This window comes from Microcaecilia unicolor, chromosome 6 (genome assembly GCF_901765095.1).
Source record: "Microcaecilia unicolor chromosome 6, aMicUni1.1, whole genome shotgun sequence".
Classification (NCBI taxonomy): Eukaryota; Metazoa; Chordata; class Amphibia; order Gymnophiona; family Siphonopidae; genus Microcaecilia; species Microcaecilia unicolor.
Genome location: NC_044036.1, coordinates 79,131,861 through 79,153,170, shown reverse-complemented (window position 1 = coordinate 79,153,170; position 21,310 = coordinate 79,131,861). Strand labels below are relative to the sequence as shown.

At 41.8% G+C, this 21,310-nt stretch overlaps 1 protein-coding gene across 3 annotated transcripts in view; it reads left to right on the top strand.

The window, feature by feature from the left end:
• DPYD (dihydropyrimidine dehydrogenase) overlaps positions 1–21,310 on the top strand; it is a 1,476,885-nt gene that overhangs the window by 139,202 nt on the left and 1,316,373 nt on the right. For 2 of the 3 annotated variants that reach the window (XM_030205305.1, XM_030205304.1), the window contains one exon: positions 10,352–10,462. The exons of the other annotated variant lie outside the window; for it this stretch is intronic. In XM_030205305.1, the coding sequence (XP_030061165.1) occupies positions 10,352–10,462 (111 nt within the window). The remainder of the gene's footprint in view (positions 1–10,351; positions 10,463–21,310) is intronic. 3 annotated transcript variants of the gene reach the window in all.

Below are 21,310 nucleotides of genomic sequence, written 5' to 3'. Positions count from 1 at the left end.
CATGTAAATAAGGTAATCTTTTTATTGGATTAATTTTAATACATTTTGACTTAACTTTCAGAGAACAAAACCCCCTTCCTCAGGTCAGGATAGGATACTGTAACAGCACTATACTGTACTGACCTGAGGAAGGAGATTTTGGCCTCTGGAAGCTAAATGTATTAGTCCAATAAAATGGTATTATTTTATTTTCTGTATTTGTTTTATTTCTATTTGTTAATTTGTAAAGTGGTGATTGGTATTTGTTAGTTTTTTCAAATTTACATCTGCTGTCTTTATATTTAGCACAGTACTAGGGGACATTTTCTGTTTCTGTGGTGTTGCATTGTTTGCAGAGTCTGGCATTGGGGGTTCAGTTTAATTTTTGTCTAAATAGAAAGTTTATGATTACTTATTCTATAGTGGATTAGGGTGTATCTGTGTTTGTGAAAAAGACATGGCTTTCGGTTGGCATTGACTGCAGGATCGACGATCTGTACTAATCTGTCTGTTTTTGTTTTACAATAGGTGAATTGATGTTCTAGTGCTCACTGTAGTGTTTAAGATGCTTTCCTTTTCCTTGTGTGACTGGTAGAAATTACTGCTTATGATATGCTAGAATTGCTCTATAGGTCCTGAGTGTTTTGTATTCTCGGTATGCCTAGTACTGGATTTGGGGGGGGTGTTAAAAAATGACCGGCCCCGGGTGTCAACTACCCTAGGTACACCACTGGAGACACCTGAAGGAAGGGGAGAGAAAGAGGGGAGCTGCTGGATGGAAAGGGGGAGAGGACAGAGTAGTGAAAGACTGGCGATTAAGAGGAAGGGGCATGTAGAGAACAAGGGTGAGGAAAAGATGAAAAGCCATAGGTAGATGAAGTAAAAAGAAGGAAATTAAAGAATGGATAGTAAGAATGAATTAAATCTGGAAAGACAGAGAGGCAGAACAATATTGAAGAAAAAAAGTAAAAGGAGAGAAAAATGATGAATGGACAGGAAACCCTGGCAAGAGAAAGATGAAGGAAAGCAGAATCAAGAGACTGGGAGCAACACAATTAGAAAAAAATAGATGGCCAGACAACTAAGGTAAAGAAAATAATTTTATTTTTAATTTAGGATAAAGTAATGTGTTAGCTATGTTAATAAAGTTTAATAAATGGCCTAGTGGTTAGGGTGGTGGACTCTGGTCCTGGGGAAACTGAGGAATTGGGGTCAATTCCCACTACAGGCACAGGCAGCTCCTTGTGACTCTGGGCAAGTCACTTAACCCTCCATTGCCCCAAGTACAAATAAGTACCTGTATATAATATGTAAGCCACATTGAGCCTGCCATGAGTGGGAAAGTGTGGGGTACAAATGTAACTAAAATAGAAAATAAGGTGATACCTTCACTGATTTTAAAACATTTTTGATTAGCTTTCAGAGACCAACACTTCCTTCCTCAGGTCAGGAGAGGATACCATAACAGCATTATACTGACCTGAGGCAGGAGGTTTTGACCTCTGAAAGGTAACTGAAAAGGGTATTAGGCTATTAAATTATTTTCTGAAATGGCCGCGGGTTTGAGGTGTGCCGGGGGCGGAGCCAGGTAGAGTGGGTGGAGCCAATGCAATGTGGGGCTGGGCTGGGCATGTACTAAAATCTCACTCTCAAAAATTGGGACCCCTTGGCAGCTCTGGGTTAACCACATAAATAGGACCACATTATTTATTTTGCATAATAAAATTTTTCACACATTTATGCACTTTGTGTGTCATTACTAGTTCCTATATGTTGTGATAATATGTGCATTAAGGGCAAATAATTCATCTTCTTGTCAGTTAACATTGTTATGTGGTGATTAATGTGCATTATCACCAGGACCAGGGTTAACCATTCTAGTCTGCAGGGCAGCAGCTTAGGAGGGGGCCCCATATTCCACCTTCAGACTATGTCTTCTTCAACTTCAACTTGAGACAGGATGGAGGCTCCTTGTGGTATGGAGGCCTAGGGCAATTGTCCTGTTTGTCACCTCCCCCCCCCCCCCCGATGCCAGCCTTAATTATTCCCTTAGGGGGCCTTTTACTAAGCTGTGGTAAAAAGGGCCCTGCACTAGTGGTGAGGGCTATTTTTGCTGTGCTCTGAGGCTCTTTTAACCACAGCAGGTAAAAAGGCTGAAAAAAGATATGACCATGCGGTAAAATTGCTCTTACCACATGGCCATGTGGGGGAGGGGGGTGCACTTACCGCCACCCATTGAGATGGTGGTAAGGGCTCCCATGCTAACCCATTGGTAACTGGATAGTGCGTGATGCTGCCCAATTACTGCTAGGTAACCCCCTGCAGAAATATTTTTTAAATGTTTCCACTAGCACCAGAAATGCTGTGGGTAGAACTACCGCCTGAGCCCATGTTGAGCCGGTGGTAGCTCCAGACTGGTGTGCAGTAAGCCCATGGTGGGCTTACCGCCACTTAGTAAAAGGGCCCCTTAATGCATGTTAGCAACTCTTAATGGCTTATACACTTGATACTATGGCATGGTTTCTCCCACACTATCCACACTTGCAAGTAGTGCAATGCCTTGTGGTGTAGTAAGCTTCTGTCCTGTGCGGTAAATGCAGGGCAGATGCCGCCCCCCCCCCCCCCCCACCCCTGAATTTAATGCAAAAGCTTTGCAGTTTCTGCACATTAATATATGTGTTAAATGTGTAGTAACTGCAAAAGCTACCATAATATAGTAAAAGGGCTCCAAAATTAGGCAGCCAAATCCTTAGAAAACTGAGACCATAGTCTGCTCATCATGGACACGCCACCATCATTTTTCCATACCAATAGATCTTACTTTCAGCTCCCATAGTACCTGTTCCCCTAAATTTCCTCCTTCTTAATGATCTGATTCAGACAAAATCCTCCACTTGTTACAAAGGCACAAGCAAGCTAACTGTCTACAGGATGAAAGGCATGCATTTTGCTTTCAGACTGAAATGTGAATTTCTGTATCTCCTCATGAAACTTGGTCAAATATGGTAAGCAGCTAAAATCCCTAATTACATATCAATTAGAAAATAGAATGCAATGAATAATGAACTATGCAAACATTTTTTCATATCTCTACAAAACTGTTTGCTTATCAAAAGGTAATCTTGCTACAAAATCAGAAATGTCATACTGTTTTTTTTTTTAAACCTCAGTGTGGAAAGGGAATTTTTACAGAAGAGAATCCAAGTTGATATAGACGACTTAAATTTCAGAAGAGATTTATTTTATTCATCCCTACCTATTATGTTATGCTCACTACTAATTCCTAACTTAAGCGTTTCAACTTTGACTATCAATATTCACCTAGATCCTACTCTTTAAGGGGTCCTTTTACTACGGTGTGCTGAAGAATGGCCTGAGGTAGTGTAGACATGTATTTTGGGCACGCACAAAATCATTTTTCAGCGCACCTGCAAAAAATGTCTTTTTTAAAATGTTTGCCGAAAATGATTGTGCAGCAAAATGAAAACTGCCGCGCATCCATTTTGGGTCTGAGACCTTACTGCCAGCCATTGACCTAGCAGTAAAGTCTCACGCAGTAACCGGGCGGTAATGACCTATGAACGCCAAATGCCACTTGGCGCGCGTAGCTGATGCATGCCAGAAAATAAAAAATATTTTCATGTGCGTGTAGTGGACGTAAGCCAAAAATGAAATTACCGCAAGGGCCACACGATAGCCATGCAGTAACTCCATTTTGGCGCCTGTTGGGCGCACATAGACACTTACTCGGCTTAGTAAAAGGGCCCCTAAGTTTCCATATATTCTGATTTTTTTTTTTAACTTCAGAGGAACCTTATATGTGCTGATCCATTCTGCTGTATCAGAAAGGCTAGGAATGGGATCATCATGACACAGGGAGCTCTCTTTTCAGAACCAAAGTAAACTGCTTTAAAAAAAGTGTTACTGAGATTCAGAGCTGGGAAAATCATTTGAGTTAAAAAAAAAAAGACATTTATTCGAGCAAGTTACTGCTGTTTGTTAACTTCTTCCAATTATGAGTTTTCTCTTCAAGCATGATAATCTTAATTCTATAAAAGTGATTAGCTTCCAGATTTTTCAAAGACTGTAGTGAGATTACAACCTGGTGAGATACAGTACCTGATGAATTTGACTATTCAAAAGGCTGACAAAGTGACTCTGTGTTTGTTCGGCACAAATTAAAAGGAGTTTTCTGGTCTGGTGGTTGAAAATTTTGGGTCAGTGCAGCTAAGAGGGCGTTTAAGGATTCATAGATCATCAAATAATAAATTCACAGCTAATCTTGGCTAAGTATAGTCTGAGAATTTATAATCTTTCTCTCCTTACCCATAGAGGAGTTCGGCACATCTGTTCAGTTGCCAAATGCTGTCTTTAAACAATTGAGCATTATGCTGAAATTTCTCTGACAAACTCAGCATCCCTTCTCTTCTATTCCATTGGGTGCTGCTTCCTCAACTGAGAACTACACTTGAACTTGCTACTGTGATTCACTCTGCGATGATTTTCAAAATGATGCATTTCAATGCAAAGTCCATAGGACTTATCAACAGAGCGAGAGAGTAAAGGTTCCTTTTACTAAGTGTCAGTAAGCCCAACGCGGGCTTACCCCTCGCTATACAGGAAGTACCACCAGGCTACTGCAGCAGCGAGAAAGTAAAGGTTCCTTTTACTAAGTGGCAGTAAACCCAACGCGGGCTTACCCTTCGCTATATAGGAAGTACCACCAGGCTACTGCAGCAGCGAGAAAGTAAAGGTTCCTTTTACTAAGTGGCAGTAAACCCAATGCGGGCTTACCCTTCGCTATATAGGAAGTACCACCAGGCTACTGCAGCAGCCTGGCGGTACTTCCCACCCCTAGCGCACCGTCATTTCCAGTGCTACAAAAATGTATTTATTTTTGTAGCACCGGAGTGTATCCAGAGGTAATCGGGCAGCGCCTTGCTTTATTCACATTTTGGATGTTGAAAACCTGCATGTAGAGATCTATATTGCATGGATGTCCATATATCAATTTCATGAAGCCAGAATATAGAAGTCTAAAACTGCTGTACATCTATATGGCAAGGAGGCATGGTCTGGGCATGTTTTGGGTAGAACAAGGGAGGGGCCAAACAGTGGATATCCCTTACCCTTCTGCAATTGGAGTTGGACATCCTTGTTCAAAAAGATGGAGGTCTGCATTTAGACCTGGTACAGTTTTCCACTGAATGGAGTAAGAGAAGTCACAGTAGTTATTTTCCTGTCCCTGGAGGACTCACAGTTAAAACTTTTAAAAGTGTACAGTCCTTGCAGAAGTGCTGTTTCATAGTCTCTAGATATAGTGAACCATAGAATAGAACATCACTGTGAAGACTCAGACCTCTGGAATCAAAACCTCTTTAATGTAAATCAAACAAAGAAAATATGACTTACAGTTTGTAGTGATGCACAATAGTCTCTTCCATGCAGAACTGGGAGTCTGTTCTCTACCAGCTCAACCTGTAACCAGGGAAGCCAGGAAATCTCAGCACTGGCTAATGAGCAATGCTGTCAATACTTCAAACTGTGAAAGTTTGATGATGTTACAAGGTTTTTTGAAAGGCTTAAAAGCAGCTAGGCAGAGTGCTAAAGTCGATAACAAGCATGTTGCCAGGAGGAGAGAGAATGTGCAGCCTACATCCAGGCTTGCCAAATTGAAAAAAAATTTCCCACACAAAACCCCGCTCCCGCCATCATCACCCCGCCCCCGCCATCATCACCCTGCCCCCACCGTCATCAACTCCACCCCCAACATCACTAACCCCGCCTGCAACATCACTAACCACACCCACAACATCACTAACTCACCCACAACGTCACTAACCCCGCCCCAGATGTCACTAACACGCCCACCGCAATCCGCAACAACCAAAAATTTCCCGCAGCGGGTCGCGGAAAGCCGCCCAATTGGGCGGGAAAACTGCAACCTTGGCAACAGTGCCTACATCCCATCGTACACGGAAAAGAAAGAAACCAGCCAATAGGAAAATCCCACAAGGCATAGGGAACTGGGACATGTGCTCAGGAAAAGCCTATTACAGAGCACTGCAGGAAAACTAATATTTGTAGACAAAGGCACTTCCTGCCTTTCTTAAAGGCACAAGCAATGTAATATATTACACGAAATGCAATCTGATATAACAAAGTCAAAACAAACAAAAATTACAAAAAGCTGAAGTAGTTCTCATTAGGCTGCTCTAACCATTAGGCTACTTTTTTCACATGGATGCTGATGTGGCCATGCTATAATGTGGATGTTCCTCTGCTGCCACGCAGCTGTCCATTTCCCTAGTTTTGCCCTGTTCATAGTTTAGATGTTTCAAGGACCCTTTTACTAAGATGCAAAGGCACCTACACGGGTACAACATGCGTCAAATTAGAACTACCGCCCAGCTACTGCATGCCCCTGGAGATAAGTCTAATTTCTATGTGCATCCAATACGCGTGGCAGAAAAAAATTTCTATTTTCTACCGATTAGCGCTAACCGGGCAGTAATCGGCAGTGTAAGTGTGCTGATGATTAACACCCGGTTAACGCGTGAGAACTTACCACTAAGTCAAAGGGCAGGGCTGCCGAGAGACTGAGCCGGGCCCGAGGCAAGGCCGCCACCCCCGAGGCTACCGCCCCTCCAAGGCTGCCGGTGCCCCCCAATCACTTCTCAGGCTGCCAGTGGCGCATTCCCCAGTCTCCACCCACCTACTCCCAGCCCCATCAACAGACCCCCTCTGTCTGCCACCGGGCTCCCTGCATTCAAATCGATTTGGCGCCGTCGTTGTCATCGTCCCCCTGCCCCCATCGCCGCCATCATCGTCACCTACCTTTGCTGGTGGGGGACCCCAACCCCCGCCAGCCGAGGTCCGCTTCCTCCTGCCGCTGCCTTTAAAAATATTCCTTCGGCTGGCGGGCGACCCCAACCGCTGCCAGCTGAGCCAAGGTCTTTTAAAGTTCTTTTTCGTCCTCCGGTGTCTGTGCTGTTCAAAGCTGCTCCTTTCGGAGTCTGATGTCGCTGCCTAAGGTGCTCATTTTCAAAGCAGACATCTTAAAATGCCTAAAAACAAAAACAAAAAAACGTCCACCTGCTAAACGTCCAAATTCTGATTTTGGAAAGTCAGAATTTGGATGTTTCACACTGTAGTTTGCCCACATAGCAAGGAGGCCTGTTGTGGGTCTGTTTCCGGCAGGACTACATTCAGGTTACAAAACATTGCTGTAATTGAGCAGCTGACCACTAGAGGGATTATGCCATGAGCTTCTTTAATATTCCAGTGGCTGCAGTTCCCCTCCCTCTCCCCTGAAAGTGAAACTGAAAAAGAAAACCAGGCTTTATAGCTGCAGGTATTATGAGCAGTCTGAACAAAGTAGCAAACAGGACAGAGGAGTAGATTAACAGTTACTATTGTGGCTTGCTGGGTTCAGATCCCACTTCAAGTCTTTTAATATAATTCTGAACCTTTCAGAAACAGAAAAATACCTACTGTACCTAAAGATATAAGACACCTGCAAGCTTGAAGGCTATTGGAGTGGCATGCATTCAAGTTGTATTTTTTGTATTTTTCAGATCCTGGAGGGATCACATTTACAAAAAAAATAATAATAAGTCATACAGGGGTTTGAATCTGTGTCCCTTGGTTTTATAGTCCACTGCATTAAACTCTAGGCTACTCCCCTGTTCTGTAGGGCTCTCTGTGTGGCCGTACATTTGAAAAATGCCAGTCAGACTTTCATATCCTTGTTATTTTGTCATTCAAAAGTTGGACATTTCACTTTGGAAAATGACTGTTCATTTTGGACATTTTCAATGCAAAAATCTCCATCTCACATTCAAAATTGAACAGGAAATCTATTATTATTAGCATTTGTATAGTGCTACCAGATGCACACAGCGCTGAACACCTGATACAATGAGACAGTCTCTGCTCAAAAGAGCTTACAATCTAAATAATACAGATAGACAAGATAGTTACGGGTGAGGGAGTAATGGGAGCTAAAAAGCAACAGTGTAAAGGTGGGTTTTCAGCATAGATTTGAAAACAGGTAGAGATGGAGCTGGACATATAGGTCCAGACATTTAGATTTTTATCTAAAATCTAGACATTTTATCTAAAATCTAGACATTTTCTGGTTTATGGGTGTGAGATGGATGCTTTTTGGACATTTTGAGCAAAGACTTTTTTTTTTTTTGGACTTAGACATTTTTTTGAAAATGTCTCTCAATGTGTCTTTATAAAATAAGGTAAAAACAGGAGCATTTCTGTGCCCTGGCATAAAATAACTCTACACAAGTATAATAAAAATCCATTTGAAAGAGCATTTAGAACACTTCTCACAATTCAGCATCTGCGGTCCTGTTTTTAATGCAGTGCTTTATTTAAGGCACCCCATTAAAGTCAATAGGAAAGGAAAATTCAGATTCTTTTAGCATTTTTTTTTCATTTCTGGCATAGTGCAGTTTGCATTTGGAAAACAATTATGTAAATAGCAAAATTAGGCATTAATGGTGTAGGAGTAGTTGTGTAAGTAATGTACTAAGGGATTTCAATACTGCTAGCAAGAGTGCTACATCTACTAACTTATTAGACTGTGACTTTGAACTTATTTTTTCATATTTTTTTCCTCACAAACACAAATTGAAATAATATAGTTAAAAATAGGAACCAGAGTATTTGAGACTTTCTAAGAAGATGATAGTTATTAAGTTTAATGCAATAAATAAAGTTAAAATGGGATGAAGCATACATTAAATTTTTACTGCAAAAATCAAGAGCATGAAGACCAGAATCACTGGAAAAAAAAAAGAGTTATGGATCCAATAAAATAAAGATTAGTGTACATGGTAAGGGCATCATTCCCCCTAATTCTAGAAAGTTGTGTGCCCAAATTTCTGATTATCGCACAAATTTGCACACACAACTTATATAATGAGGTCAGTTGCATGCATATCTTAAGGGCCCTTTTACTAAGTCATGGTAAAAAGTGGCCTGCGGTAGTGTGGGCGCATATTTTTGGCACCTGCTGGGCCATTTTTTACTGTGGCTGTGAAAAAAGGGCATTTTTTAATGAGGCAGCAAATGGCTATGCGCTAAAATTAAAAGTAACATACTGCTATTTACTGCCTGAGCCCTTACCACCACTCATTGACCTAGCGTTAAGGGCTTGCACGCTACTCAAACAGTAATCAGGAAGCATATACCAATGAGGCCGTGCTGCTGAGTACCATCAGGAATGCTCCCTGCGGTAGAAAATGGAAAATAATTTTCTACCATGGAAAACAGTGCATGCCAACTTCAAAACTGCCGCAGGGCACCCGTGCTACCCTACTGCTTAGTAAAAGGGCCCCTTAATGAATTAATTAGCTGCTAGTTGGCATTAACAATCAATTATTGGCTATAATTGATATTAATTGGCACTAATTGGCAGTTACGCAGGTAACCACTCTTAGTTGACATTAAGTTGCACACTCAAATTCCAGAGCATGCAAGTCTAAATAGAGTATGGACCAGTAAGAGGCATGGGTGGGTCAAGGGCATGGAATTTGAGCATGCAGCTTAATGTCAACTAAGAGTGGTTACCTGCATAACTGCCAATTAGTGCCAATGATGGTTCAATTCTTGCATATAAAGCTATGCCATCCAGTCTCAAGGTTGGGGAAATATGGTGAAAATCAATTGTTTTTTGTTTGTTTTTTTGGAGAGGGATTTAGATGAGGGGTACTGAGGATATTGATCTTTGGATCATAGGCTTGGATCTTTGTAAGGCAGTGCCATGCGGTGTGGTAAGTGTCTGCCCTGTGCAGTAAATGCAGAGCAGATGTTGAACCCATCCCCTATATTTACCGCAAAGGCTTTGCATTAATATACATTGGGGTCCTTTTACTAAGGTGCACTAATGGATTTAGCATACACTAAATGATAAGATGCCCATTATTTTCCTATGGACATCTTATCATGTAGCATGTACTAATCATTAGCACACACTAAATCTGTTAGCGCAACTTAGCAAAAGGACATCATTAACTTTTGCATCAAACCAGTGATAGCTGCAAAACCTACCACACTTTCAAAAAAGGGCCTCTAAATTCCTTCAGGTAGCATGCTAAACAGTTGTGACTTAAACTATGTCTTGTTTAATCCTGTTTTATATACAAAATATGCACTTTTCCTACAAAAAAGTAAGTATAATAATGGGCACAAACCTGATTTGTATCCAGACATTTAGCATATACTTTTGATCGCTTTAGAAAAGAAAATCATGTAAAGACAGAGTAGAGTGAAAATGGTGATATAAATATTTGTTGTATAGATACTACCTGTGTTCAAGTTTTACCATGAAACCTTTTTCTTAAATTTTCCACAGAACATTCTGGCATTGAACCCTCGCACCCCATTGCATGCTTCCCTGCTGTCCACCACAGCAAAAAAAGAAGCTAAGAAGCACTGGAAGAGGAACCCTGACAAGAGCTGCTCTGTGAGTATTTTCATAAATTTGAGCACCTGATGAAAGATGAAATGCTACTCAATATCCACCCAGAAAATCTCAAAGCCTCAGAGTTCTCTATGGCTTTTAAAAAACAGTGTGGGCTTTCCAACTGTTTACATTTTTATTCTTCAGCTGATTTAGGTACCAATCCTTGGTTTCCACCAAGGAAAGTTAGGGCCCCTTTTTCAAAGCAGCAGTCCTGCACTACCGCGGGGCTCCTGAAGGAGCCTGGTGGTAGTGCCCGCCCCCAACGTGTGGCATTTCCTGAGCGTTGGATTTTTAAAAACTTTTCTGCACCGGCGCTTACCCCGTGGTAATTGGGCATCGCGTGTTACCGCTGGGGAAGTGCGAGAGCCCTTACTGTTTACTAAATGGGTGGCGGTAAGTGCTCCCCCAGGAAATGAACACATAAAATTTCCTTTTTCTGGGCAGCGGTAAAAAAAGGGGCCTTGGCAAACCCACACACCAATGCCACCGCAGGTCCCCTTTTGGGCCCCATTTACCACCGCTTGGTAAAAGGGGCCCTTTATTTCTTATATTTTTTTCTTTAGTTTTAGTTGTAGATATTCAAAAGGTTTTAGTCAAATAATTTCCAGAGTTAGCCAATTAGGCCCAACTGGGAAGGGCAATTTTTAGTGAGTAGGTGATGCTTGCATTCTATGGCTACAAAGCCAGTTTTCAAATGAAATCACCCCACAGTATTGGAGGTGCAAAGTTTAAATTTGATATTTTTTCCATATCTCAATTGAACCCTGATAGATTACAAAATCTGCAACTCACATAATACAAAAATACACTAAATAATTTAAGAAAACCCATTGTCATGGGCAGGGCATCTATGGCACAATATAGTTCACTTCTCAGAGGTTCTCCCCAAATATCCAGATTCCCCAACAAAGTAGTTATTACGAATAAGCTGTCTCTTCAATCAGTACAATTTTGTATTATTGTTTTAAAACAGAAAACAATTTTAACTCAGGTAGACCAGTTAACTCTGAAGTACTCTGGCTCTGGTTCTCTACACTTTGCCTGTACATCTTTGCTTCCTAGCATTCTTCCCAGCAGCTTTACATATCAGTCTCCATCTACTAAGTCTCATCGCCTTCAGGCTTTCACCCAAGGATTTTCTTCATTAAAGCCCACCAGGTGGTTCCCACTTCTTCCCACCTTGTTCAGTACTTTTCTGCTATCTAGCACTGCTTCTTCACATAAGGACTTATTCCTTTAAAGCTGAACAGGTGGTTCCAACTTCTTTCTACCTGGTTCAGTGCTTCTCCAACACCTAGCAATGCTTATGCCCCTTTTCTGGCCTTTGTCTTCCAATGGATTTGAAACCCTTCAACTGACTATTTCCCAGAACTGAGGCAAAAGAATTACATTGAGTTACTATTCCTTAAAATAAAGGCATCAACTTTTCATAGTTTCTTGAAACTCAGTCTTTATCTTCTTCAGGCATTAGAGTACTAGGGCAAAACACGAAGAGGCCGATATTCAAAGCAATTTAAGTGGGCAGGGACTTCTCCTACCTGCTTAAATAGCTTCCTGCCGCCTAACTTGGGATATTCAGTGGCACTTAAAGTACTGTGAGCTGCCACGAGAGATTGTGGCAGATCTGCGAGCTGCTGTGAGAGGTCATGGCAGCCATTTTAGAGATGCACGGCAAAGGGCAGAAGTGAGGGTGCTGTGCTCCTGTCCCCAACAACCCTACTGAACCACCAGGGATGTAGATAGGCCCGGGGGAGAGCCTGCCTGCATGGCTGGGGGATGCGGGGTCTTCCAGGGGTCTTGATGTGGGCTGGGGGGGAATGCAGTTGAGGACGCCCAAAATCGGCTTTTGATTATGCTGATTTAGGCGACCCTGGGAGAAGGACGCCTATCTCCCGATTTGTGTCAAAAGATGGGCGCCCTTCTCTTTCAAAAATGAGCCCAATAGTGGAACTAGAAAAGGTATGGAGAAGTGCGACAAAAATGGACAAGGGGATGGGTCAACTTATTTATTTATTTGTTGCATTTGTATCCCACCTTATCCCACCTCTTTGCAGGCTCAAAGTGGCTTATGAGAAAAAGGCTAAAGCGGTTAGGGCTCTTTATCTTGGAGAAAAGATGGTTGAGGGGAGATATGATAGAGGTCTATAAATAATGAGTGGAGTGGAACAGGTAGACGTGAATCGCTTGTTTACTCTTTCCAAAAATACAAGACTAGGGGGTATGCAGTGAAGCTACAACGTGGTACATTTAAAACAAATTGGAGAAAATATTTCTTTACTCAACGTGTAATTAAACTCTGGAATTCATTGCCAGAAAATGTAGTAAAAGCAGTTAGCTTAGCGGGGTTTAAAAAGGCTTGGATAACTTCCTAAAAGAAAAGTCCATAAGCCATTATTAAAATGGACTTGGGGAAAATCCACTGCTTATTTCTAGGATAAGCATTATTAAATGTACTGTTTTGGGATCTTGCCTAGCACTTGTAACCTGGTTTGGTCACTGTTGGAAACAAGATGCTGAGTTTGATGGATCTTTGGTCTGTCCTAGAATGGCAATACATATGTACTTATGAGTACTTACTGCTACCCATTTTGTAGCCTTATAGGCTCACACACTAATCTTATGGTAATCAGTTAGTATGCAGTAATGCACAGGGGGTCATTTTACAAAGCTGCAGCAAAAGGGGGCTTGTGCTGGCATTGACGCGTGTTTTTGACATGCACCAAGACCCCCTTTTACCACAGCGGGTAAAAGGCAGGTTTCCCTTTTCTTAAAGAAATGGCTGTGCAGCTAGTGTACCACTGGTCTTACAGCCATTTTGGTAGTGGTAAGGGCTTCTGCACCAGGAGCGTATCCAGACCTCGGCGGGAGGGGGCCCAGAGCCTGAGGTGGAGGGCACAGTTTAGTCCGCCTTCCCCAGCAGCTGACCCCCCGCCACTTTCGACCCCCCCCCTGCCGCCACCAACACCCCCTACTTTTGACCGCCACCACTCCACTCCCTTGAAATTTGGCTGCCCCTGGGGGGGGGGGCAGTTGAGGACGTCCAAAATGTTTGAAAGAAGGACGTCCACGCCTTCGTTATGCCTCTGCTGACACACACATACCTCCCCCCAGGGACCTGCATACTGCCCCACACACAGGGACAGCCAAATTTCAAGGGAGTGGAGGAGTGGCCTAGTGGTTAAAGCACTGGTCTTGCAATCCAGAGGTGGCCGGTTCAAATCCTACTGCTGCTACTTGTGATCCAAAATCCAAATAAGTAAAGGGGGTGTCCTTTTCACAGAAACATCCACATTTTGGACATCCTCAACTGTCACAGGGACAGAGGCATAGCAAAGGACATCCTTCACCCATACTCTAAAAAAAAGACAAAAGCTTTCAAAGTTGTTTGTTTCGGGGTTGGAGGTGGTCAGTGACCACTAGGGGAGTCAGGGAAGGCCATCCCCGATTCCCTCCGGTGGTCATTTAGGGCACATTTTTGTGGGTTGGTCGTAAAAAAAAAAGGACTAAGTAAAGTCGGTCAAGTGTTCGTCAGGAACACCCTTCATTTTTTCCATTTTCGCTTGAGGACGCCCATCTGTTAGGCACGCCCCAGTCCCGCCTTCGCTATGCCTCTGACACACCCCTGGGAACTTTGGTCATCCCCGCGGTGGGAAGCAGTTGGGGATGTCCAAAATCGGCTTTCGATTATGCCGATTTGGGTGACCCTGAGAGAAGGACACCCATCTCCCGATTTGTGTCAAAACATGAGCGCCCTTCTCTTTCAAAAATAAGCTTGTAGGCAATTCCCTGGATTGGATGGCTCTGAATCTAATTTTCAATCTGAGGAAATGGAGGGTTAAGTGATTTCCCAAGCTCACCTGGAGCAACAGTGAGATTTGAGCCAAGCTCCAGTCAATGTCAAGCCCAGTACTCTAACAACTAAGCCACTCTTCCATGCCTTTTGGGTGGACATGGAAGGGGGTATAGGTTATGCTGCCACTTATACACAACTGACAGAATACTATACGTTATAGAAACAGAGAAAATATACTTAAAATAGATACACAAATCACATTTGTTTAGGCACCCTGCTATAAAATTCCTTTAATGATCCTAGGTTTCTCAAAATATATTCAAGAAATGGACTGAAGTAATTTATTCCATTCTTCTGCTCAGTATAAGTCAAACAGGACAAACCCTGGCACAGTTCCTTTGGTAATTTCCATAACTAACTCAGTATCTTAGCAGCCTTCTTCTGCTATTCATTTTGAAATGTGCAAAGCTGAGATCATAATTTTAACAGTAAATCAAGTGGTGGTATACACAACTGTCTGCAAAACAAAACCATTATTAGTACAGCAGTTAAGATAAATTATGTAAATGTGCATAAATATATGTATTACAATATTTGTAGAACTTGACATTACAGAATTTCAATTAGCTGAAATAACTGATAAAAATAACAAATAGTGATTTCAGCTAATAATTTTTTATTATTACTATTTTGTATTATTTTGAATATTTTGTATAGTAATTTGGGGCCCATGTTCGGGTTCCCTAGTGAAATAATAAAATTAAGTACACAAAAATTGTTAAGAATTCATTTTATTTATTGCAGTACTGTGTCTATGATTAATTTATTTGCTGGATGGCCAACACTTCAACTTGTCCCTTTTAGGCTGGTAGCTATAGTAATGACAAATGACCAGAAACTGACTCCCACACCGCTCAGTTATTATTAGCCTCGATAAATATATTTTAACTTTATAAAAGTCCAAAATGGCATCTGGCATAAAGCAGAGATTCAGGAGATACATGTTAAAAAAATCATTTAGCATGGCCTGACAAAATATATTTTGAGGTTATAGAAGGAAATACAACTACAGAAGCTATACTAATGTCCTTTATTATGCCCATAGACATGCTGCAAACTCATCTCCATGATATACTATGTTGCTAAAGACTTTACTCAAATAAATTCTTTGGGCCTGATATTCAAAAGAAGATACTTTGGGCTTAACTTTAGGTGCGTCTTATAAAATAAGCTTTTTCGCCACCATTTACAGAAGTTACCCATATCCATATAGAAAATGAAAATATGTGGATAAATAAGTTGCATGCCCACTGGCCATCAATAAAGATACTTTATTGATGGCCAGTGGGCTTGCAACTTCTTTATCCACATATTTTCATTTGCTATATGGATATGGGTGAATTCTGCATATAGTGCCGAAAAAAGCAAAGTTTTATAAGCCATGCTTAAAGTTAGGCGCGGTATATAAAATTGAATCTAAGTTTAGATGCAGCCATTTGCACCAACTGAAATGTGGTACAAATATACATGCCTCAACTGGGCATATATCCCCATTTATTCTATAACAAAGTGCGTTATTGCTAGGAACACTCTCGTTTCACCCATGGCCCTCCCATTTCTGTGCCACTTTCCTGTGTTAGCCACGTTACAGAACTTAGTTCTTCCCTTGAATGTGGCTGAAAGAGGGCATTGTACAGCATTCTGCCAGCTCTGACCTACTGGTCATCTCAGTACCAGGGAGACTCGTTGCCAGTGGGGCACAACCTCTGATCTGCAGTTAACTGTGAGTAAACACAGTTATTCCAATAAAGGACGTTTTCGGAGAGATTAGTCTTCAGGTGTCAACTGGTGTGCCAATGTTATATAGCAGCAACCAGTCATAGAGGCCTGCATGTATGCAGGTCCCTGGAGCACTTTTAGTGGGTACCGCAGTGCACTTCAACCAGGTGGCCCCAGGCCCATCCCCCCCACCTGTAACACTTGTGCTGGTAAATGGGAGGTCTCCAAAACCCACTGTACCCACATGTAGGTGCCCCCTTCACCCCTAAGAGCTATGGTAGTGTTGTAAATTTGTGGGTAGTGGGTTTTGGGGGGGGGGGGGGTTGGGAGCTCAGCACCCATGGTAAGGGAGCTATGCATGTGGGAGCTTTTTCTGAAGTCCACCGCACTGACCTAGGGTGCCCAGTTGGTGTCCTGGCATATCAGGGGAGCGAATGTACTACGTGGCCCCTCCCACGACCAAATGGCTCGGATTAGGACGTTTTTGAGCTGGGCATTTTTAGTTTCCATTATCGCTAAAAAAAACAAACGCCCAGCTCAAAAATGTCCATTTTTTTGAAAATACGGTTCAGCCCGCCCCTTCACGGACCCGTTCTCGGAGATAAACGCCCATGGAGATAGGCGTTTCCGTTTGATTATGCCCCTCCACATCAACATGTTTGTTCACCCCTTCAAAGAAATGTAATAGATTAGTGAGCAAGATTTCCCTTCACTAAATCCATGTTGGCTTTGTCTCATTAATCCATGCTTTTGAATATGGTGTGTAATTTCGTTCTTTATAATAGTCTCTACTATTTTGCCCGGCACCGACGTCAGGCTCACCGGTCGGATCCCCTCTGGAACCTTTTTTAAATATCGGCGTTACATGGGCTACCCTTTGATCTTCCGGTACCACGCTTGATTTTAAAGATGATTTACATATTACTAGCAATAGTTCCGCCAGTTCATTTTTTAGTTGTATCAGTACTCTGGGATGAATACCATCGCCATTACATCCTCCAGGTTTATAGAAATTTCATTCAGTTTCCTGACTCGTTAGCTTCAAATGCCATTTCTGGCACCAGTATCACTCCCAAATCTTCCTCAGTGAAGACTGAAGCAAAGCATTCATTTAATCTCTCTGCTATGGCTTTGTCTTCCCTGATCGCCCTTTTTACCCCTCGGTCATCTAGCAGTTCAACTGATTCTTTTGCTGGCTTCTTGCTTTTAATAGCCTAAAAAATTTTTTACTATGTGTTTTTGCCTCCAACGCAATCTTTTTTTCAAAGTCCCTCTTCGCCTTCCTTATCAGCGCTTTGTATTTGACTTGACATTCCTTATGCTGTTTCTTATTATTTTCAGTCGGTTCCTTGTTCCATTTTCTGAAGGAATTTCTTTTAGCTCTAATAGCTTCCTTTACCTCACTTTATAACCATGCCGGCTGTCGTTTGGTCTTCCTCCCTCCTTTTTTAATACATGGAATGTATTTGGCCTGGGCTTCCAGGATGGTATTTTTGAACAGCATCCTCACCTGATGCAAATTTTTAACCCATCGTCCTTGTCCTTTTGCTATGTCAATTTACTGATATCTTAGGGTCTCACTTTAGTAGAGAAATGGGCGACAAATTTACACCTCAAATTAAACTGTGGTAAGACCAAGTACCTAATAGTCACTGCACCAACATTGATAACTCCGATAGGTAACTGAGCCTGTCAGGCGTCCCCCTGAAAATAGAAACAGAATTGAAAATTCTAGGAATTTATATTTCCTCAATTATTACTTTAAAAGGAGTGAAGCTTGTGAAAACTGGGATTACTTTAATCAGTGGGATTTGAATTAGAGACTTAAGTATATGTATTGTTAAATAACTTCTGGTTTTTAAAAGAGAAAGAATGTAACCAGATGTATTATTTCTAACTAATATTGGACAATAAGTATGTTTTCAATGAAATGATTTGACTATACACCGTATTGGCCTTGAAGAAGCCAACCAGATGATCAATGTGGAATAATGAATTAAACTAATAATATCTGGGGATAATCAGGTTAATACCACATTTTTTTCTGTTTACTGTTTAATTGATCTCCTTGTCTTGTTTCACTCTCCCTATTTAGTGGTCTAAGGAAGAGAATAGAATTACCTGACTGAAATAATTCCTATATATTACTTTCTCTGTATTTCCGGCAAGTTGTTTTATCGCTTGTAAAAATTTAAATGGTTATAAATAAAAAAATTTAAAAAAAAAGAAAATTCTAGGAATTCTGGTGGACAGTCACCTAACCTTAGTAAATCACTGTCTAATGGTAGTCAAAAAGACATTCCATACTCTTAGAAAGTTAAGAAGAATACATGCTTTAGCCCTGAAAACTTTTGAATGCTTGTACAATCCCTCATCTTGTCACAAATCGATTACTGTAATGTATTATATGCAGACTGTACTGTACTGGTAAGAAAAAGACTGCAGTTGGTACAAAACATACCTGCAAGACTGATATTCTCAAATCCAAAATTTGAGAGAGTGACCCCACTATACATCACACTACATTGGCTCCCAGTGGTGGCAAAAGGGATTTGTACAATGATTTACCTGGCACTGTACAGAAATTCACCAGATTATGTAAACCCAAGGATAATTTTACCTAAACCCAGGAATAGGGGAAGAGCAGGTAACCACCTAGATCTGTCATTTCCCCACCTCAAAGGCATTAAATTCAAGTTATTACACTCTTTGACTTTACCATACCTATCAGCAAAATACTGGAACATTCTACTGATTCAGATTAGGTCCACAACACATTATACCATGTTTGGCAAACTTCTGAAAGCCTGTTTATTTGAAAGACATGTCTTAAAAATCTAACACGAAGACCAGGTCCTGGATCATTGACAGATCCCTACCACACTCTCTTTCTGACTGCAATCCTGTAATTCTGAAGAATGTACTTCATTTCTTGATGTAAGTCGCATTGAGCTCTTTGTGGGAAAGTTGGGGACTAATAAGAAATAAAGTAAAGAAAAGTAAAGCTTATCACCAACTATCTGGGGTGTACACATGGGTGTGTCACCAAGCAACAAGTGCAACTTATAGGATACTATCAGTTGTGCTTCTTGCATGGAGCACTTAAAAATACCCACTTATGCCAGCTATTGAGCTGTTGTAAGTAGTTATGCCTAACATTTGTGCGCCATTTGTGACATTGCATTAATGTTCTATAACAGCTTAGGCACAACCTTAAGCTGTAATAGAATAAGTGCTAAACACCCCTGTTTATGATGCCTATAGAATTGTTGATTAGTTTGTTCCTGAGGCAATGTAGGGTGAACCCCCAGATTCTATATAACGCGCCAAGAGATCTGTGCCGAAATCGGCACAGATTCTATAACAATGTACATAACTTAATTGGCTTAAGTTAATCAGCATTGATAACAGCTCTTAGTAAGCAATAATGAGCACTGATTGGCACTGATTACAATTTACACACACAACTCACTAACCAGCTTATTTTCGAAAGTGATCGCCAGCCATCTTCCGACACAAATCGGGAGATGGTTGGCCATCTCCTCAAGCCGGCCAAATCGATATAATCGAAAGCCACTTTTGTTCTGCTCCAACTGCCTTCCATCGCCGAGATGGCCAAAGTTCCCGGGGGCATGTCAGAAGGGTAGCGAAGGCGGGACAGGGGTGTGCCGGGACATGCTTAAGAGATGGGCGCCCTCAGCCGATAATGGAAAAAAGAAGGGTGTCCCTGGCGAGAATTTGGTCCACTTTATTTGGTCCCTTTTTTTTCATGTCAAAGTCCCAAAACAGTGCCAGAACTGACCAGATGACCACCAGAGGGAATCGGGGATCACCTCCCCTGACTTCCCCAGTGGTCACTAACACCCTCCCACCCTCAAAAAAACAACTTAAAAAACTTTTTTTGCCAGCCTCTATGCCAGCCTCAAATGTCATACTCAGGTCCATAAAGCAGTATACAGGTCCCTGGAGCAGTTTTAGTGGGTGCAGTGGACTTCAGGCAGGCGGACCCAGGCCCATCCCCCCCTACCTGTTACACTTGTGGTAGAATATGGGAGCCCTTCAAAACCTACCTGAAACCCACTATACCCACATGTACCCACTGTACCCTTCACCCTTTAGGGCCATGGTAGTGGGGAGTGGGTTGGGGGGGGGGGTTGGGGGGCTCAGCACCCAAGGTAAGGGAGCTATGCACCTGGGAGCTATTTTTATTTTTAATTTTTAGAAGTTCCCCCTAGGGTGCCCGGTTGGTGTCCCGGCATGTCAGGGGGACCTGTGCACTACAAATGCTGGCTCCTCCCACGACCAAATGCCTTGGATTTCACCGGGTTTGAGATCGCCGGCCTCGGTTTCCATTATCGGTGAAAGCCGAGGCCACCCATCTCAAACCCGGCCATCTCTGACATTGGGCCAGCCCCAACCATATTATCGAAATGAAAGATGGACGCCCATCTCGTTCGAAAATACGGTCGGCCCCGCCCCTTTGCAGCGCTGTCTTCGGAGATGGGCGCCCTTAGAGATGGGCATCCCCGGTAGAAAATGCCCCTCCAAGTGTATTATATAACAAAGTGTGCTTAACTTCTAACACATGCAGGCAAAAAAAAAGGGCATGATTATGTTTGGGGAAATGTGCGTTTTGTAAGCGTACCAAAATTTATGCAAATAGTTATAGAATATGGCCTAGTGCACCTAAATCTATGCACCAGGATTTATACCATGCTTTCGTTGGTGTAAATAGATGTGCTCAGTGTTAGGTGCTGAGATATCAACTAAGCATATTCTACAGAATATGCTTAATCAGCACTGATTTCAGCGCCAATTATTTAGGCGCCATATATAGAATCTCCTCCTAAGAGCCTTATTCTATAAAGGTTATGCTCCTAAATGTATGCTTCTAAAACTTGCACTCTTAAATTTATGAGCTTAATTTATGCTCTTAAATTTATCCTCCTAAATTACGAGTGTAATCTGTGTTTCCTATATACATTTAATAGCATAAATTATGCTCCTAAATTTATGAGTGTAAATTTATTAGTACAAATTATGCTCATAAACGTAGGAGCGTAAATTTAGAAGCATGGTCGAAGCAGCAAAATTTTCTAGATAGTGATGAGTTTCAGCCACTACCCAGATAAGCTAAACAGGTAGTAATGGCAGCAATGACTGTACATTATTTATATCCATCACCACTGCCTAAACTTATAGCAATACTCAATATTCATATTGATGTAAATGTTGCCACCAGTGTTTAAAGTACACTGTTTGCTGCAATTGCTGAA